The sequence below is a fragment of the Chaetodon auriga genome, chromosome 10, assembly GCF_051107435.1.
Source record: "Chaetodon auriga isolate fChaAug3 chromosome 10, fChaAug3.hap1, whole genome shotgun sequence".
Taxonomy (NCBI): domain Eukaryota; kingdom Metazoa; phylum Chordata; class Actinopteri; order Chaetodontiformes; family Chaetodontidae; genus Chaetodon; species Chaetodon auriga.
Genome location: NC_135083.1, coordinates 4,083,055 through 4,100,788, shown reverse-complemented (window position 1 = coordinate 4,100,788; position 17,734 = coordinate 4,083,055). Strand labels below are relative to the sequence as shown.

The 17,734-nt window shown below is 41.5% G+C and overlaps 1 protein-coding gene across 1 annotated transcript in view; it reads right to left on the bottom strand.

Moving 5' to 3' along the window:
- Nucleotides 1–9,478, bottom strand: part of syt6a (synaptotagmin VIa) — a 58,852-nt gene extending 49,374 nt beyond the window's left edge. Inside the window, exon 1 of the mRNA XM_076740174.1 lies at nt 9,297–9,478. Within this exon, the coding sequence (XP_076596289.1) occupies nt 9,297–9,453 (157 nt within the window). The 5' untranslated portion in view covers nt 9,454–9,478. The remainder of the gene's footprint in view (nt 1–9,296) is intronic.
- Nucleotides 9,479–17,734: the final 8,256 nt, after the last annotated feature.

The window sequence follows — 17,734 nt, the reverse complement described above, 5'->3', positions numbered from 1 at the left end:
GTAAACATGCTGCCATCCATTACGTCCCAGTGCATCTGCTTGGGAAAACATGGACAGCCGCGTGTTTCTATGGCAGGTCTCTGATCTTCACAAGCATATCAGTGTCAGAGTGGTACTTGGTATATAAAGAGTTCTGAGATGTTTGTGCATTTCCAAAGCCAAAAAAAAAAGATCAAAAAATGGGTTAAATAGCATGTTTGCTTGCTGTAACATGACTATCAACCTGCAGTTGATTGAGGGGGTCTTCACTCCAAGAAAAGAACAGACACATCACAAACACTAACAAAAAGAAGCCTCTGCATTTGGAACATAAACTTGCATTCCTCCACAGGGAACGGATGCAAGTAGGATCATAATGAGGTAATTCCGAATAGGAGAGGGAGCTCGTAGCGATGTCAGTGTGGTTTGAGTATGAAAAGTCTGACACAAACCAGAAAGCTGTACTACAACAAGCTGAATCACCAGCAGCCTCTTTAAACACCTACGCAAGCATCATGTCAAAAAGCATGGACACAAATGAGAGCCACAAAAAGTCCTGTCAAGTTCTTAAAACAGAGCCCAGACTCAGATTTTGGGCTATTTTGTTTGCAGCTTTATTTGAACGATATTTTCTATTTAGCTTTTTAAATTTTATACATATAGTGACGTAAAATATTTGAGAATTTGCACCAAAGTTATAAACAAAAGGAGAAAAATAATGAAATATGAGTCAGTATCATACATTTGTCGAGTATATAATTCAAATTGTAATGAGAAATATGTCTTTCTGTTTAAATATTTTATGTAAACTGCTCACTGAATTTATTGTGACATGTAATGTTCTGCATATGAAATGACCGACGGTACATCAGAGGATGAGATTTGGGTCAAATCATACAGATCTATTACCAATGGAAGCATTTCAAAGTGGGCATTTAAAAAGGAACAAAACAGTAACTAAACATATTATAAAAATAAAAAACTAAAATGTTCATAGTTTTAAGACCCAGCAGAGCTTCTTTTGAGAATAAGTCAAGCGGACACGTTAAAGCCAAAGACTGACTGCGTTTTAGACCAACTAACAAAGTTAATGTTAGCCTAATTAGCCAGCTAGCGATGACAAAATCTGCTGGCGACAGTTGTCCAATAAATTGCCGCTTGCTGGCTAGAAAAGAGAAGTCTGCTTTTGTCTTTGTCTGCTTTTGTTACTATTTGGAGTTGACCATCCCTCAGCCTGGTTTCATTGAAGACTTCATATGTGCTGAACATGGACAGAAAACAGTCAGCTGCTGTGCTTCAGTACTGGATTGTAGTATATATATATATATATATGCTGTGCTCCAGTGGGTCAGAAAACAAAAAAAAATGTCCCCATGCTCTGTTGTGTCCCTCCTCTCACCGCTCTGCTCGCTCGGGGCCTGATTCTTTAATCAATAAACCGATGTTGCTGCTCAATAGCTCAGCAGAGGCCTCGCCCAGCGCCCTGGCCTGGACGACACACGGCAGGTTTCCACATTACTCATCCTCCTAACTCTTTTGTCATTAATGACACTGCTGCATTTCTTTTTCTCTGTTTTTTTTTTGGGAGGAACCCATGCAGAGAGCACCGTCCTGTGAAACTCCCACAAGGTGCAACATAGTGTGGTTAGCGTCTGCACTATTGAGTCCAGGAAGAGGGATTTTTATTATTTATTCATGGAGATGGATTCACATTCATGATGGTTCCACAGCTGGGGAGCAGATAACATCACTAGAAATGAGCACCTTCGGGGCGTCCCAGCTGCCATTGAGCTTCAGAATTGCAATGTGTGGGGAGGAAACACCAGAGAAGCCTTCAGAAAGAGGAATGAAGGCGCTTCCCTTTATAATGCTGCTCACAGTCTCTCTTACAGGAGAGCTGATTGGTATTCAAGCCGCTGTTTGTCTTTATTCATTTTAATGAAATATGCCTTCCACTTGGTCCCACTGAACCAGCTCTCTGACCCTCCTCTACCTGTTCACGTTGAACCCCTGCTGTCATCAAAACGCTCCCACATTAGATAATCTTACACCTCTGAAGAAAAGATAAAGGCTGGATGAATAATGTACACAAACCTCCCTAATGCCGTATCTTGAATCTCTCTCCCTGCTACTGCTGAATGCTGTAATTTTATTTTCCTAATGATGACCGCAGTAATGGCGCGGGCCTTCGAGGACCGTCGTTCGGCCTTTTAATGTCAGCTGAGACAGATATTTTTCAGCGTGTTATCTCCCACAACAGGGACAGACAGTGTCTCCAGTGTTCTTTTGTGGTCTACAGTGAAATGTTGTATCAATAAAACACAGAGACAGTAGACAGCGGGTATGAATTATTGAAAGGCACCGTGGATCGGCTGGGGTTCTAATCTCCACTGTGCAGTTAATTTGATGTTCTTGTTTTTCTGTTTTGGATTCAACCTGCAATGCACCATCCGTCCCTGCAAATACCACAGGCAGAGAGGAGCAGACCAGTGGGAACCAAATGAATGATCTGCTGATGCTAATGTCCTCTGCCAGCCAAGGTCTTGTTTAATAAACCTCAAGATGAGATGGGCGTGCGGGAAATAATGTGATCAAAAATAAGCCTCGTCAATTCAAGCCCACACACCTGAAGCTGCAGCTGATAATGAAACTGGAATCTGTAATGAGGGTGAGTGTGTGTGTGTGTGTGCGTGTTTGTGTGTGTGTGTGTGTGTGTGTGTGTGTGTGTTTGGAGGAGGGGGCTGCAAGAACATCCTGCCATTCAGGAGATACACAGGCTTAAGGGATATGTTTTCTAACCGGTATCAACACTTGGGAGTGAATATCAATATCTAAGGCAGGCAGTTGATCGGTGGGAAATGTTCGCTCAGCAGAGTGTGAGACGCTGATCCGAGCTCTCGTTTATCTCGCTGGAAAAGTCTTGTGTTGCCTTTCACATGCACAGCAGGTGGGTCCGGCGCGGTGACACACCGAGCCTTGATTGGAATACAATCAGCCAGCTCGAGATTCTACAAATTGGCCGATAAAGACAATGGCTTATTATCTCCCAGCTGCATCAGGACAGGGGAATTAAAGTCCCAGGCTTTCTAATTAGTCCTTCTTATTTTATCATAATCGATTCGAAACTAGTGAGGGGATACTCAGCCAGAGATCGGGGGGAAATTCGCTGTGCTGAAATGACTCTGCTGCTGTGAGCCTGATCGCTGCAGATACATCCAAACAGATGTATGTTCGCACAGCTAATGTCCCCTTTTGTCACAGAGGAGAAAATGGGGCAAATTAAGACCGTGGATTTTTATATTCTCAAATCTCGTTAAGAGCTGAAATGAGGTAGAGAGAAAAATGAACATTACAAATAAATGAAAGAATGCACATAGTGTATATTTTGCACAAAATGGTTATTATAATAGAAAAACTGCAGGACAAATAGAAGCACTGTGAGTGTTTGTGGTGTTTGAAACAAACATGTAAACTGTAAGTGCGGAGGAGTGAGAAAACGATTTTTAAATACTTAAAATAAAATATAAACTGTAATGATACTGTTTAGTATTGATAAAAGTGGTTTAGTTTTTTCTTTTTTTGTTATTTTAACCGTTTTTCGTAAAGCTCTCTTAGCGTCTGCTATCGATTTCTGCGTTCTGCTCCATTTCTGTCATAATTTAATGTTCAATTTGTATTTCACTAGCAAAGCATTTAGCATTTTTTCATAATCTGTGCATATACATGTTGTTTTTCCTAGTCTGTATCTTGTATACGTTTATATTTTTATTTTGACCTCTTTACGCCATTTTGTTTAATGATAGCATTCAATTCAGCAGAGTCTCTTATGGTCAGTTTGAATCTTTTGAATATGTTGCCATTCAATCTAAGTCTCCCTGCCGATCAGTCTTCGTAACCATCTACAAGCCTCCAAAATACAATGCAAAGTTTTCCGATGAGTTTGCCAATCTACTGTCTGTTGTTTGTATTGATTTTGACTGTGTTGTGTTAGTGGGTGACTTCAACATTCATGTTGATAATCTCAAAGATGGATGTGCTAAAGAACTTCTAAACATCCTGGATCATTTTGGCCTATCTCAGCACGTAACACATTCAACACATAACAAAGGGCATATATTAGATTTGGTTATTTCCAAAGGGCTCAATATCTCTGAGGTTGTGGTGATGGATGTTGCTCTTTCTGATCATTACTGTGTTTCATTTAAAATGGCCATACCTGCTACTCTTAACAAAAGTGGAACAGAGGTAATCAAAAAGCGTTATATTAATGATAACACCTGTGCAGTCTTTACTCAGTGTTTTACACCATCACCAACACTGCCCTCAGCTTCAACTGATGACCTTGTAAATAGTTTCAGTTCCAAAGTTATGGCTATTATTGACTCCATCGCCCCAGTTAAGACAAAAGTTTTATCAGGAAGGAAAAAGACACCTTGGAGAAACACCACACTGGTCAAAGTCCAGAAAAGAGTCTGCAGACAGGCAGAGCGCAGGTGGCGAAAAACTAAACTCCAGGTTCATTATGAGATTTACAAAAACAGTCTCCACACCTATAACCATGAACTAAAGAAGGCAAGGCAAGCATTCTTCTCAGAGATTATCAACGGAAACTGTAATAATGCCCGCACTTTGTTTTCTGTTGTGGATAGACTGACAAACCCCACAGCATCAGTCCCTCCTGAGCTGCTATCCAACAAGTCATGCAATGAATTTGCAGCCTTTTTTACAGATAAAATTTCAAGGATAAGACAAACAGTGTGCAGCTCCAGCTCAGGCAAAATGATAAGTCCACCTGTGCCTTCTTGTTCTACAGTTAATCTAGCACATTTTAACCTTCTAGATCATACAAGGCTGGCAGAAACCGTATCACAGTTAAAATCCACAACATGCTGCCTTGATACTCTGCCAACAAACTTTTTTAAAAATGTCTTTAATTGCATGGCTCCAGATGTGTTGCAGATAATAAATAATTCTCTTCAGTCTGGTCACTTTCCCCAGGCCTTGAAAACTGCAGTAATAAAACCTCTCCTAAAAAAGGCTAATCTGGATGCTTCAGCGATAAGCAACTACAGGCCAATATCAAATCTTCCCTTTCTAGGAAAAATTATTGAAAGGGTTGTTTTTCAACAAATGCATGCTTTCATGATGCAGAACAATCTTTTTAATGCATTTCAGTCTGGATTTCGTCCACACCACAGTACTGAGACTGTACTTATCAAAGTTTTAAATGACATACTTCTGAATAATGATGCTTCCAAAACCTCAGTCTTAGTATTATTGGATCTCAGTGCTGCCTTTGATACAGTTGATCATGACATACTTCTTGACAGACTGGAAAAGTGGGTGGGACTTACTGGCACTGTACTACACTGGTTCAAATCTTACTTACAAGATAGAGACTACTTTGTGTCAATTGGTGAGCATGTGTCTGAACGACAGAAGATGATGTGTGGGGTGCCACAAGGGTCCATTCTCGGACCACTTCTTTTCAATATCTACATGTTGCCCCTAGCTCAGATCATGGAGCAACATAATATTTCTTATCATACTTATGCAGATGATACACAACTTTATATTTCTGTGTCATCACATGACTACAGTCCCTTACTTTCACTGAGTGACTGTATTCATCAAATCAATGAGTGGATGTGCCAGAATTTTCTTCAGCTTAATGCAGATAAGACAGAAGTGATTGTATTTGGCCCCAAAAATGAAAGGTCAAAGATCAGTGCTCACCTTAATTCCATGTCACTGACAACAACAGATAAAGCCAGAAATCTTGGTGTAATTATTGATTCTGACCTGAATTTTAACAGCCAGTTAAAGCTCATTACCAAATCAGCCTACTACCACCTGAAAAATATAACCAGAATTAAGGGATGTCTGTCCAAAGAAGACATGGAAAAACTGGTTCATGCATTTATTTTCAGTAGGTTGGACTATTGCAATGGAGTCTTTACTGGCCTAAACAAAAAATCAATTAGGCAACTACAGCTGATTCAAAATGCTGCTGCACGAGTCCTTACAAACACCAGAAAAATGGACCATATCACACCAGTCCTCAGATCACTACATTGGCTTCCTGTGAATCAAAGAATAGACTTCAAAATCTTACTGTTGGTCTACAAAGCATTAAATGGTCTAGGACCGAAATATATTGTAGACTTATTAACTCCATATGAAGTATCCAGACCTCTCAGGTCATCAGGGACAGGTCTATTGTGTGTTCCCAGAATGAGAACCAAACAAAGTGAAGCAGCTTTCAGTTATTATGCTCCTCACCTGTGGAACACTCTCCCTGCACACCTGAGGTCTGCACCAACTGTCAGCTCATTTAAATCAGAGTTGAAAACATTATTATTCGCTACAGCTTTTACTTAAAGTAATCATTTTAAATGCTAGATTATTGTCTTAAACACTAAATTATTGTCTTTTACTGGCTTCCTTTAATTGTATTTTATTTTTATTTTTCTATTCTCTTCTAATCTCTTTCTTTCTTTCTTTCTTTCTTTCTTTCTTTGAAATGTATGATTTTAATGTATTTTTATGCTTCTGTAAAGCACTTTGAATTGCCTGGTGTATGAATTGTGCTATACAAATAAATTTGCCTTGCCTTGCCTTGCCTTTTCGTATCTTGCTGGCTGTAACGACTAAACTTCCCCGGTGTGGGATCAATAAAGTCCTGTCTTATCTTATTTCTCCGCTGTTTCTCTTTTTTTTTCCACTCATCTGTGCACATTTATGAAGTAGTGCTATGAAGCCGCGAGAAACGTGCAAACGTTTCACTCAAGTTCAAACATTTCCAACTTACGCAAACGCATTTTCGCGTAATTTTGAGCCACGCTGAGCCAATTCACGAAGAATTACGTCTTTCTGTCGACCTCTGAAATTCGCTTTGTGTCCTGTCTGATGAAACAGCCGAGCTAACTTAGCACCGCTTAGCGCTAAATTTGCTGTATGTTACTTGAACACCTGCTAAGTCTCAGTGTTGTGTTTGCACTGCATTATACAAAAGCCCGTCAAAACCCTCAGCGGCGAGTCCTGCAACCTCAGCTGTCTGCAATTTAGCCCGTAATTCGAATCACAACACGGTGGAAGGTGGTAGCAAAGTGCTCAAATCACAGATGGGGCTAAAATAAGATAGAAATTCATTTGCTACAACAGCAAGACTAAAAGGAGAGGTAGAAAAAAGAACAAGAACAAATAGACAATAAGAATATACAAAATAATATCAACTGTAGAAGCCATGTACATTATATATAAAGAGTGTAAGTATCGGCTTGTGAAGACACAAACTCCACACATGCACACGATGGTGATATATGTTTTTTAATCTAATATTGTTGTTTATGTAATATTTCAGTTTTTCCCATAAGCCTCAGAGGATGGAGGGTTAAACGTCACGGCTTGACGAAAGAGGTGAGTCCGTGAGCGAGATGAGAGGAAGCAGCTGTTTCAGACATGTTTGCAATAACAGCAGGACAGAGAAAGCTAAAAACTGGAACATTAGAAAGGGGATATTAGAAGAGAGAGTTGGCGTTGCAGTGACGAGGCTTCACTGAAAATCTTTTTGTCTTTTTGGGATTTGTACATTTCATGCTTCCAAATTAATCATTTCTTTCAAGCTTTGTTAAAAACACAAAGGTTTCAACTTCTGATAGAAAGTTCAGTGCTGGAGTGGATGCCAATTTGTGCTGAAGTGTTTGTCCAGATGGGATGTCAGTGACTTCCTCTCTCTATCGAAGCGATATTAGGAGATTTTTGCACCTGCTCACAAAACAGAAAATCTTTTGTTTCGGCTTCACGGGTTCACTGTTTGTTGAACACAGCGTCTGCTCGAACCACATACTGCTCTCGGTGGGATCTTTGCATTACACCAAAGAAAATAGACACAAGGAGACATCTCATACAACCCCCCAACCTACATTATGAGAAGCAGCTTGTCTTTAGCTTCCATGTGGCAGAAATAATTCACATCAATGGCTACATAACATGCAATGGCATTTAATGTCCCCACAGCTCAGTAGTGGATGCCAGTGGCACTGTGATGTAGGTTCAATTCTTCCACTGAGAATGATGTGAGGTGACAGTGGATTTGGTCAGGATTGGTGTGACATGCACTCTGGGAACAGGGACCCTTCCTTGAAAAAGCAGCCACAAACATTATTTCCTCTTTCCTGTGCACCTGCTGACAAAGACCAGTTTCTCAGCCAAACACAAATCAGAGCTCCGATTTACAAGAAACTCATTGGTTGGAGGAAGAAATAGAAAATTAGATGCATTTGCAAACAATTTTAGATTACAGTTATGGATATCTGACATGCAACTGATCATGTAATTGGTATGAAATCACATACTTACTGCACTGGTTTTCTAAATCCAGCTAAAAATAAAGTGCCCATTTTTTAGATCGCTAAAGTTCAGCTATCTAAAGATCTTCACACTGTCAAGCCTGCTTTTTAAAGTCTATAAAGCCACAATTCTTCACACCCCCTTTGGTCATATCTTGTAGTGTTATCTGCATCGTAACACTAAATTCACTTGTTTCCTCTGCTTTTGTACAATTCGTCCAGTACGTGCTAGATCTTCACAACTAGCATTCACACGACGACGACTTGAAGCACACAAAGTCTGCCAGAGCCCACAGAAGAGCGGCTCCCTGAGCGATGCCTTTCAAGAGAGGGGTTATTATTCCTTTAAAGAGGTGGAAGCCCACTACAAGTGCCAAAGCAACAGCTGCACGAGGCTGCAACAGATGTGTAAATCAGCCCTCATGAATAAGTCAAAACTCTAATTCAGGATGTTGCAACTTTGCAGAACGGCTCTAACACACAGCGTTTCTGTTTTCTGTTTGCTCGAGCACAGCAAGATGCATTTCTGCCTCTCATCTCTTTTCTTTGCAATCCTGAGTGATCAGGACAGCATCAGCTGGCGTTACTCAGCCTCAAGGCTTATCTATAAACAGTATAGAAGCTCTGCTCTCTGGAGCAAACTGAGGAGTCAATGCGAGTTTGTTTTATACACCTTTTGCTCCGTGCCGCCTCGGGGTCACAAAAACTCATTAAGGATGTATTAATGGCTCAATCGAAGCGCTGTCTGAGCAACCATCTGTGACCGCACATGTGGTAAACAAAGGGGAAAAGAAGTAAAACCACATGTTAAATGCAGCTTCGTTTTGGCATTCACACACACTCAGTAAAGCAATGCTATGCAAAATCCTTTAGCTTGTTTCAACTGAGCATGAAGGCTTAAAAAGCACATCAGGAAAACTGCTGGCTTACACCCAGTTTAGATCAGGAGTCAATTATAGTCCTTACCCAGTTGTTTGTGGTCAGAGTTCTGGCTGGATAACAGGAAGAGGTAATCCTGACAGGTGTCCTGATCCAGCAGTGTGCTGTTGTGGAGGCAAAGGTCAACAATTAGGGTCACAGCTCTCTGACAGACCATGTCATACTCCTCTCGGTCAGGACTCATGCTCCCAGCAGCATCCTCAGCCGTGTGTGTGCTCATCCAAGGAGACTAGCACACCCACACACACACGCGGCAGCCTAGCATGCAGAAGATAAACGCAACTTGTCTCCGTCCTCGGCTGATTCTTCTCCTTCTTCCACCGTCTCTCAAGTGTGTTTACACACAAACACTCTTGAGTGTGTGTGCATGTTTGTGCGCGCGTGTGCTTCGGTATCTGTGCGTGTGTTGATGTGTGCAAGCAGGGCCAAGATGCATGACTGTGTTGCATGCGTGAAATGGCATAAATGTATGTTTGTGTGTGTGTGTGTGTGTGTGTGTGTGTGTGTGTGTGTGTGTGCAATAATCTGTAAGGACTTAATGAATCACATTTGCCCCCAGGTGATACGCAGGGACAGAATTATTGCATCACATATATGCTAAAGAAGCAACTCAGATGAAGCAAAACAACCATGAGAAATACTCGATACGCCAACAAGTGCCGGAGCCTAGCGACCCCCCATCCCCCGCCTTCATCCCCTGTCTCCTCATCCCTGCCTTTCCACATCACTCCCCTCAACACCCCCACCCTTGATCTGGCTGCAGTGCCACCACCACTCCTGCTCTGAGTGTGCACAAGCTCAAAAACATAACGACCACTGGGCTTGTTTTTCTCAGGGTGGACTACGGCGGCTGGTCCCTGCAGGTCAGAGTGTCTCCTGTGATGAGCCTCCCCCGAGCAAAACCACCTGTGACTGCCAGGTCTCGCCGCTCCCACCGACAGTCCCCCATCGCTCTGATTGTCATCCCTGACTGTTTACGACATGTACTGATGAAGGTTTAACTCTGTGTGCTCGTCGGTGAGAGAGAGAGAGAGAGAGAGAGAGAGAGAGAGAGAGACATTTGTGAGGCTGCATACAGCGTGAACGAATGGTCGCTTACAATGTAAATAAGTGTGAAATGCAAAGTGAAATTGCTTTAATGTATCTGTTGGGACGTTATAGCTAATGAATCCCAATAAGAACAAATCTCTAATACATCTCCAGTAGCTCTGATCCTCTGAGGATTCAGCTCAAATTAATTTCTCCTATATGATAATTATTAGCAGAAAAAAAAACCTTAATTGACTTGACTTTTCTGCTTATATGGAACTTTATGTGAACTTGCTTGACCTCATCCTTTAATTATGTTCTTAACCATTAATCAAAGTAATGCAGTTAAACCCTGTCAGGAACAAGGCATCAGAAAAATGATTTCATGCCTCTCTAATTACAAAGTCATATTGAATTTAACCAGATCTTGGTTGACTCCCTTCCTTAATTGAGTTTAAAGCAGGGCGTCGATGCTACACTGTCCACACTGGTGGGTTATTGTTCCAGAGATTGCTTCGATAATTGAAAGCTTATCTTGGTGCCACACTTCCCTTAAAGTTTTGATCAGGGGTCTCCGGTGCTTCCTGTTACTGAAGATTGGATGATCCTCTTGGGTTTCCCTGATTAACAGGCAAATAACAAATTGTTTCTGGCTGCAGGTTTTCAAAAGAGTCAATTACTCCTGCACCTCTGCTGCAGCTGATACTGGCTCGCCCCTTTCATTTGCCCCACGGTCCTGTTAATGCATACAGGTTCACCGCTACCTGTATTCACACTCACGAGCTACAGCGCGGACGTCAAAACAAAATGGCTCATCGATTCCCTCCAGTGCTGCTAACACCACCGATGTAACAGCCTTAATGGTGGAAGAAAATAGACCCGGGGCGTAGCAGGTCTTCCTTGTGCCATTACATTATTTAGAGGGTATTGTCCAGGGATGTCCAGTACGTCAGACAAAATAATGCTGCTGTGTAATGGCTCCTTGTTAACTTATATATTCGATCATTTTGAGTCAGCTGGGAAATAAATTGCTGTCACAAAGATAATGCACCGTCACGGAGAAAAGCCTCCTTCCCTCTTTTCCACATAAATAATAATCCCAGCTGTAGCCTACAATTTGAGCTACCGCCACATCACAATACATACATATAAGTATAAGGTGCGTACCATATACTGTAGTATATATTAGTATATGTATAATACAACAGAGGCAACAGCAGCTGAAAATACACAACAGCATAAAATCAAAGAAAAAACACTGTCGACAAGTTCTTCAGCCCGACACAGCTGACAGTTAAGGTGTTGAAATGATCACCTTCTGTGAGTTAAACGGTATAAAACATTGATCAAATGGCTCAGATTTAACTGCGCAGTACATTTTGCCCTCTTTGTTAATTATTCATGAAGCACAAAGAACACAAAATCGTCTCTCCTATAAAAGTGTTTTCCACGTCTAAATTATTTAGAGCGCTGCAGCTACAAAAAGTGCTTTAAGTGTGCGAATTAATGTGATAATCAAGACAAATGCTGAGAGAGCTCCTTTCACAGTGTAACACCTACTAACCGTCAAACAGATTTAAAACATTTCTGCGCGCTGTCATTAGGAATTCCTCCTATAAGCCGTGAATAGACGAGCAGGGCTGTGATGGTCACATTGATAATTTTGTCGAGGGTGCGGGCATATTTTTTCACAGCAAATGAGGGGGTTGTGGCACACGGGGTCCTCGGTTTGATATGCAAATCAACTTCATCTGTGGCAAATCTTTCTGTGGTGACAGCCCGGTGGCTGCAGATGTTGAACTTGATTCATTGTGGCAAATGCATGACAAAGGGTTGGCTCACTCAAAGCTATGCTAATCAACATCAGCACTTCCAGACCTCTCCTGAGGGCCGCGATGGCAGGATTTCTACAGTATGCAGTCAGTGTGTATCGGTGTATCCTGGTGTGTAAGTGTGTGTTTCTTTGTCATGACGTGTTAATCAAAGAGTCCCTTCTCAGCTGTGGGGCAACGGGAAAAATATTTCTATTTTGACTCATCGTTAAGCTCATTAGTAACAGTCTTAAATTGTGTAAGCCGGATTTGATGGATGGTGCTCTGAAGCTACAATACAACAGATGAAGCGATGATCTGCGAACAAACAGATCTGCCAGTGAATATCACACGAGAGCCTGTAGGATTTACAATGAAACACACACATGCTATTTCTGTTAGGCCGCTAAAAGAGCTTAAAGTACTTATGGAGCTTCATGACAGGGTTTTTCAGTAAGGCCGAGCGCGCAGCAGTGATGAACGAGAATGACATTACCTGTCGTATGGATAAGGATCAGCGTAATTATTCTGTGTCCATGTGAAATGTGGACAGAGCGCTATCTCATGCAAACATGCCCTGAATGTCACTGAGATGAGGTGTTTAATTGAGGTCCTGTCAGCACGGCCTAGAAGAGTGATAGAGTCCAGAGGAGTCGATTCCCAGCGCTCACGGTCACACATATCAGTCCCGAGGCATGTAAATGCTATCAGCTCCGTCCTATTAAACACTCCTGTGATTGCTTTACAGGTCAACCCAACGTAAAGCTTCCATAAAAAGCCCAGAATTAGACGGAGCTCCTTTTAATGGATCAACACATCATCTCTGATTGCTCTGTTTGGTGTGGAGTTTCTGCAGAGTTCACCTGTTTAAATTTATGCCTTTTAAAGACAACGTAGAATGCAATTCATGAAAGCATATTGACGTTTGCTAAAACTGACACTTGAGACAAGGAGCTAAGCTAGCTCATTTTTAGTTTGGAGCCCCTAAAGTGCCACAAAGAAAAAATAAACTATATCGTGCGCACGAGATACTAAAACGTGCACACGAGATACAGTTATTTCCCACGCTTTGACTTGTCCGTGCATACGGCTCTCCGTAGTGACCACTTCAGATGTTCACAGTCACAAACGCACTCAATATGCACTGAGCTACCGTCATGCAGATAGGTTGTTTGCATACCTAGTTGTCCCTTTCCAGAAAGAAAAGTTCGGTCGGAAATGTCTGTACGGACATGAGAGCTGGGAGGTATGTATGGAGGAATCACTAGGAGGCAATTAGCTTAGCTTAGCATGAAGAATAGAAGCAGGCAAAGTTTAAAAACACAAATACCAACACATCTAAAGCTCACTTGTTAATGGACTGTATGGTATGTTTTATGGACTGTAAGTTTAAAGTTTAATATAATTTAAACTATTGAGTGATATAAAAAAAAACAACAACATACAGTTATGGGAAAATTAGCTATAGAGAGCAGAACAGTTTTTTGTGACATGTTTATTTCTGCTGTAAAGTTGGTCTTTTTAATATGGGTCTACAGGGACAGACTCGCTTTTGGAGCCTCCAGTGGCCATTGGAGGAACTGCAGCTTTTGGTACTTAACTGCTCCTTTATTAATCTGTATGCAAGAGAATAAAAAACATGTCTCTGGTGTTCTGAATGTTTGTGACGTGACCTCTGTGCCAAACTCCCAAAGTCTGCCTCGTCTTTTATCATTAAAAGAAAACAAACATCCTCTCACGGGCTGATTACAGTAACGACAGCAGCACTTTCTCCAGTGTGTAGATTATCGTTGCGGAGTGCTGCTCTTCAGATGTGAAAGCGAATGAAGGCGGTGAGGATCAATGATGTCTTTGATCTGTTCTCTGGGTTTTACAGAGACGCAGGAGAAGAAAGGCTCTGCTATGAAAGTTGGACGCTAAAAGACAGCGAGGTGTGCGAGGAGCATTTGAATGCTTGTTAGTGTTTGCTTCATGTTCTGTTTCCTCCCAAATGTTTGTGTTAGGTAAAGACGTTTGAATTGTCTTTTTATATCAAATGCACTAAATCACATTTCCAGAGTTTAAAAACTGCTGTCAAAACTGTGCTGCGTCACAGAATGTGTTGATAGCCTTACTGAATACCAGCCATCTCTATGTAACTCATAAATAGCTGTAGTAGTTTGGAGAGAAGTTTCAAAGGGAATTTCATAGTTTTTAGCCAGCAGGGCTTCAATAATGGTGGTGTTTGTCCACCATTTTGGTCCACACTGAAATATCTCTACCATAATTGGATGGATTGATGTGGGATTTTATCCAGACTCTCATGGTCCCCACAGGATGAAGCTGTCTGACTTCAGTGATCCCCTTACTTTACTTCTCGGGTTTTCAGTGAAATGTCTGGACAGCTATTGGATGGATTGCCATTAAATTCGGCACAGATATCCACAGTCCTTAGGGAATGAACCCTCATGATTTTAGTGATCCAAAAAACTTACACAGTGAAATATCTCACACCTATGCTCTGGTACAGAATTTTTTAAAGACATTCGTGGCTCCAAGACGATCGATGAACGCATCCAGAAGACCCCCTGACTTCTCCAATAACACCAGGAGGCTGACATTTGTGGGTCTAAGGGAAATGTCTCAACTATTGGATGGATTTTCATGAAAAAATGTTCCCCTCAGGAGGAATTATAACAACATTTCATCATCATTACGCCATCATCAGATCAAAAGTTCAAGCTGTCCAATACTTTGGTTTATGGCCAAATATCTGCAAAACCTAAAGACTCTCCCACCAGCCTCTTCTGTGCCAATTAGCAAATGTTAGCATGCTAACACATCGCATTAATGCTGTGTATTCAAACAGTTGTAAAACATTAGACCTGCTTAGCATCAGCGTGTTAACGCCTGCTCGTGTGGCTGTCCACTCTTTGTCTTACTGTTGATGACTTTGTTCCTGTATTTCAATAGTTTTCTGAGGGCTCGGATGGAACTATGACACAATATTTGGGATATTTTAGAGAGAGATTTATTCTAGCCATTTATCATCATGTCAGCCATGCTTGTTTGGGTCTAATCGTCCAGCCTGAGGTTTGGGAGATGCTGTTTCTGCTCTGTGCTGTTCTGGCTCCTGCAGTGTGTTTTCAAGCCACAGTCAGCCTAAAAGTACTCAGTGTGGGAGAAATGAGTGAATCCTCAGTGTGAATCATTCCTGCTTGTTGGTGAGGTGTCTGATGTTAACCACCAGGTGGTGAGCTGGATCGGGCAGGGAGGCTGTCAGGCTGATCATGTGCACAAACGTAGCTGGTGAGTGCCTGGTGGAGGGATTATTTCATCTCTCATGTAAATGCATTAAGAGCAGAACGGCGTGAATACCTGGAAAAGTTAAATAAAGACTGGAAGATTGGATTTGTCTCATTTTTTTCCTAAGGCTGGCAGCGTCAGTCTGTCTTTCAGGTGGTTGGTTGACCACTTTGATCCAGACTGAAATATCTGAACAGCCATCGGATGGACATTCATGGTCCTCAGAGAAAGAACACCACCGACTTTGTTTATCCCCAGACCCTTCGTCTTGTTTTTAGTTTGTTTCAGTTGTCAGTTTTCCTCCATCAGCAGGTCAGACTCTTCCCTTATGAAGTGAAATATCTCTATCCACTACCTTTTTAACGCCATTCATGGTTCCCACATGATATATCCTACTGAATTTGCTGATCATCTGACTTTCCACTAACGCCATCATCAGGTCAAAATCTTTAGTCTTAGCAGCTGTACGTTGTGTTAAATGTTAGCAAATGCTATGAACAAAATTCTTTGGTGTTTTTCACCAGAAATCTGTCTGCAAGAAACAGCAACTTTAGCATGAACTAGATATTATATCATCGCCCTGTATTTTTGTATGTACTGTCATGTTTGACTGTATGCTAGGTATTAGCCTGGTTTCAGTATTAATACTCCAACGTGAGTACAAAATGACTGTACTGATTATCTCCCAAATCGTCCTGTTGAAGCCCTGAACACTGTGACTGTTAATACGGGGTCTTTTCTTCTTCTTCTTCATGAGCCACTAAAGCCCACCCAAAGGACGTACTGCCCCAGGCTGCTTATTTACGGTCTGATAGGTGTGCGAGTAATTTATCACATTTATAGTCTTGTATCGAGCAGGTGCAGAAACACAGAGCACAGCGATGACAGAGTAAATGAGCTTGTTTTCATTCCACAGGAGGAAATGTGATCTAGTCACCACAGCAACTGAACACTGAGATGCATGCAGACTAAAGAAATTACAGTTAAGGGGTTACACAGGCTAAAGGAAAAAAAAATTGATTAGCAGTGGGTCTGAAATATGAAGCCAGACATATTTTATCTTGAGGCATCTCACAAAATCCCTTGTTTAATGACATGAACACTAAACGCCACAGTTCAAGTAAATGAGTGAATCAATAGGAAGATCCATCCAAGCGTATACAGAAGTGCTATAAGAACAATTTGAGATCTAGCAGCCCTCAGAGCAATAAAAATACAGCATACCTGTGCTAAATGTGCAAAGCAGATCAGTGTGTCTGTGTTTAGAGGGTGTTCCCACCCCTGAGTTCTTACCATCGCTTCCTGCCTGATATATTCTGCCTAACCTCAGCTTCCCCGAGCATGAAATCATTCAGGCAGAATGATAGGATGTTTGGCTATGGAGGAGAAGCATGAGATTTGTTTCTGTGCAGATAAACACAGCCTCGACTGTTGTCTCAGCAATTGAGAACACTTTCTATTTCAATTTCAAAGCGTACGAGGCAGAAAATAATCGCGCAGGGAGCAAACAGGTTCAGCAACTCGCCTAATTGCCTTGGATATCTTAGTCGTCAGTCTTAAAGATATGGAAAAGGGTTTTTGTTTTGGTACTGCTTCGCCATCACTAACGCTTTCACATCATTTCCCTTTTTTCCATGTGTTTATGAAAAGAAGAGTCTCAGAATCACAACTAGAGGAAACAAGGACAGAATCACCGATACACAGAGAAGTCATCGAGGCTCTTGTCGTGGTCTTGTTATGTAGCTAAGCCTTTGTTTACGCAACATTTGCAGGCTATAGCTTCAGGCGTTGTATGTTTTTAAGGAGCATTGCCAAAAACACCTCATTTAAAACCTTTTTTTAACCATAACACATAAGATAAATAACCCATACAGCACTAAGCTTGGCTAGCTTTTATATCCTTATTACCTTGGCCATATGTCCTTCATTAGTGTAAATATTGTTTTGAACTGAATAAACTGCACAAATATCTCAATTTGCTCCAGAATTTCACTTTACCACCTCCAAATCATTTGTTGAATCAGCTTCGGAAACGTTTTACAAACTTCATCTGGGACAAAGGATCTTTAAAATTTCAGTTGACGGCATGACGTGACATGTTCAAGTACAATTTACACATGTATTGTGTTGAAATGCTAATGCTAAAGAAACATCTATATAAAAACAACCAGCCTGAGTCTGAGTCCTGACATCACGTCCAAGCCTTTGTACTTCAAGCTTCTGTAACTCACTGCAATCTCTCATTCAGCAAACTCTAAACCAAGTCGACATCCGCTTGCAGCACTGTTAGGCTAACTGGCAACAGGTGAGTGACATGAGTGGGGATAAAAAGAGGGTCCA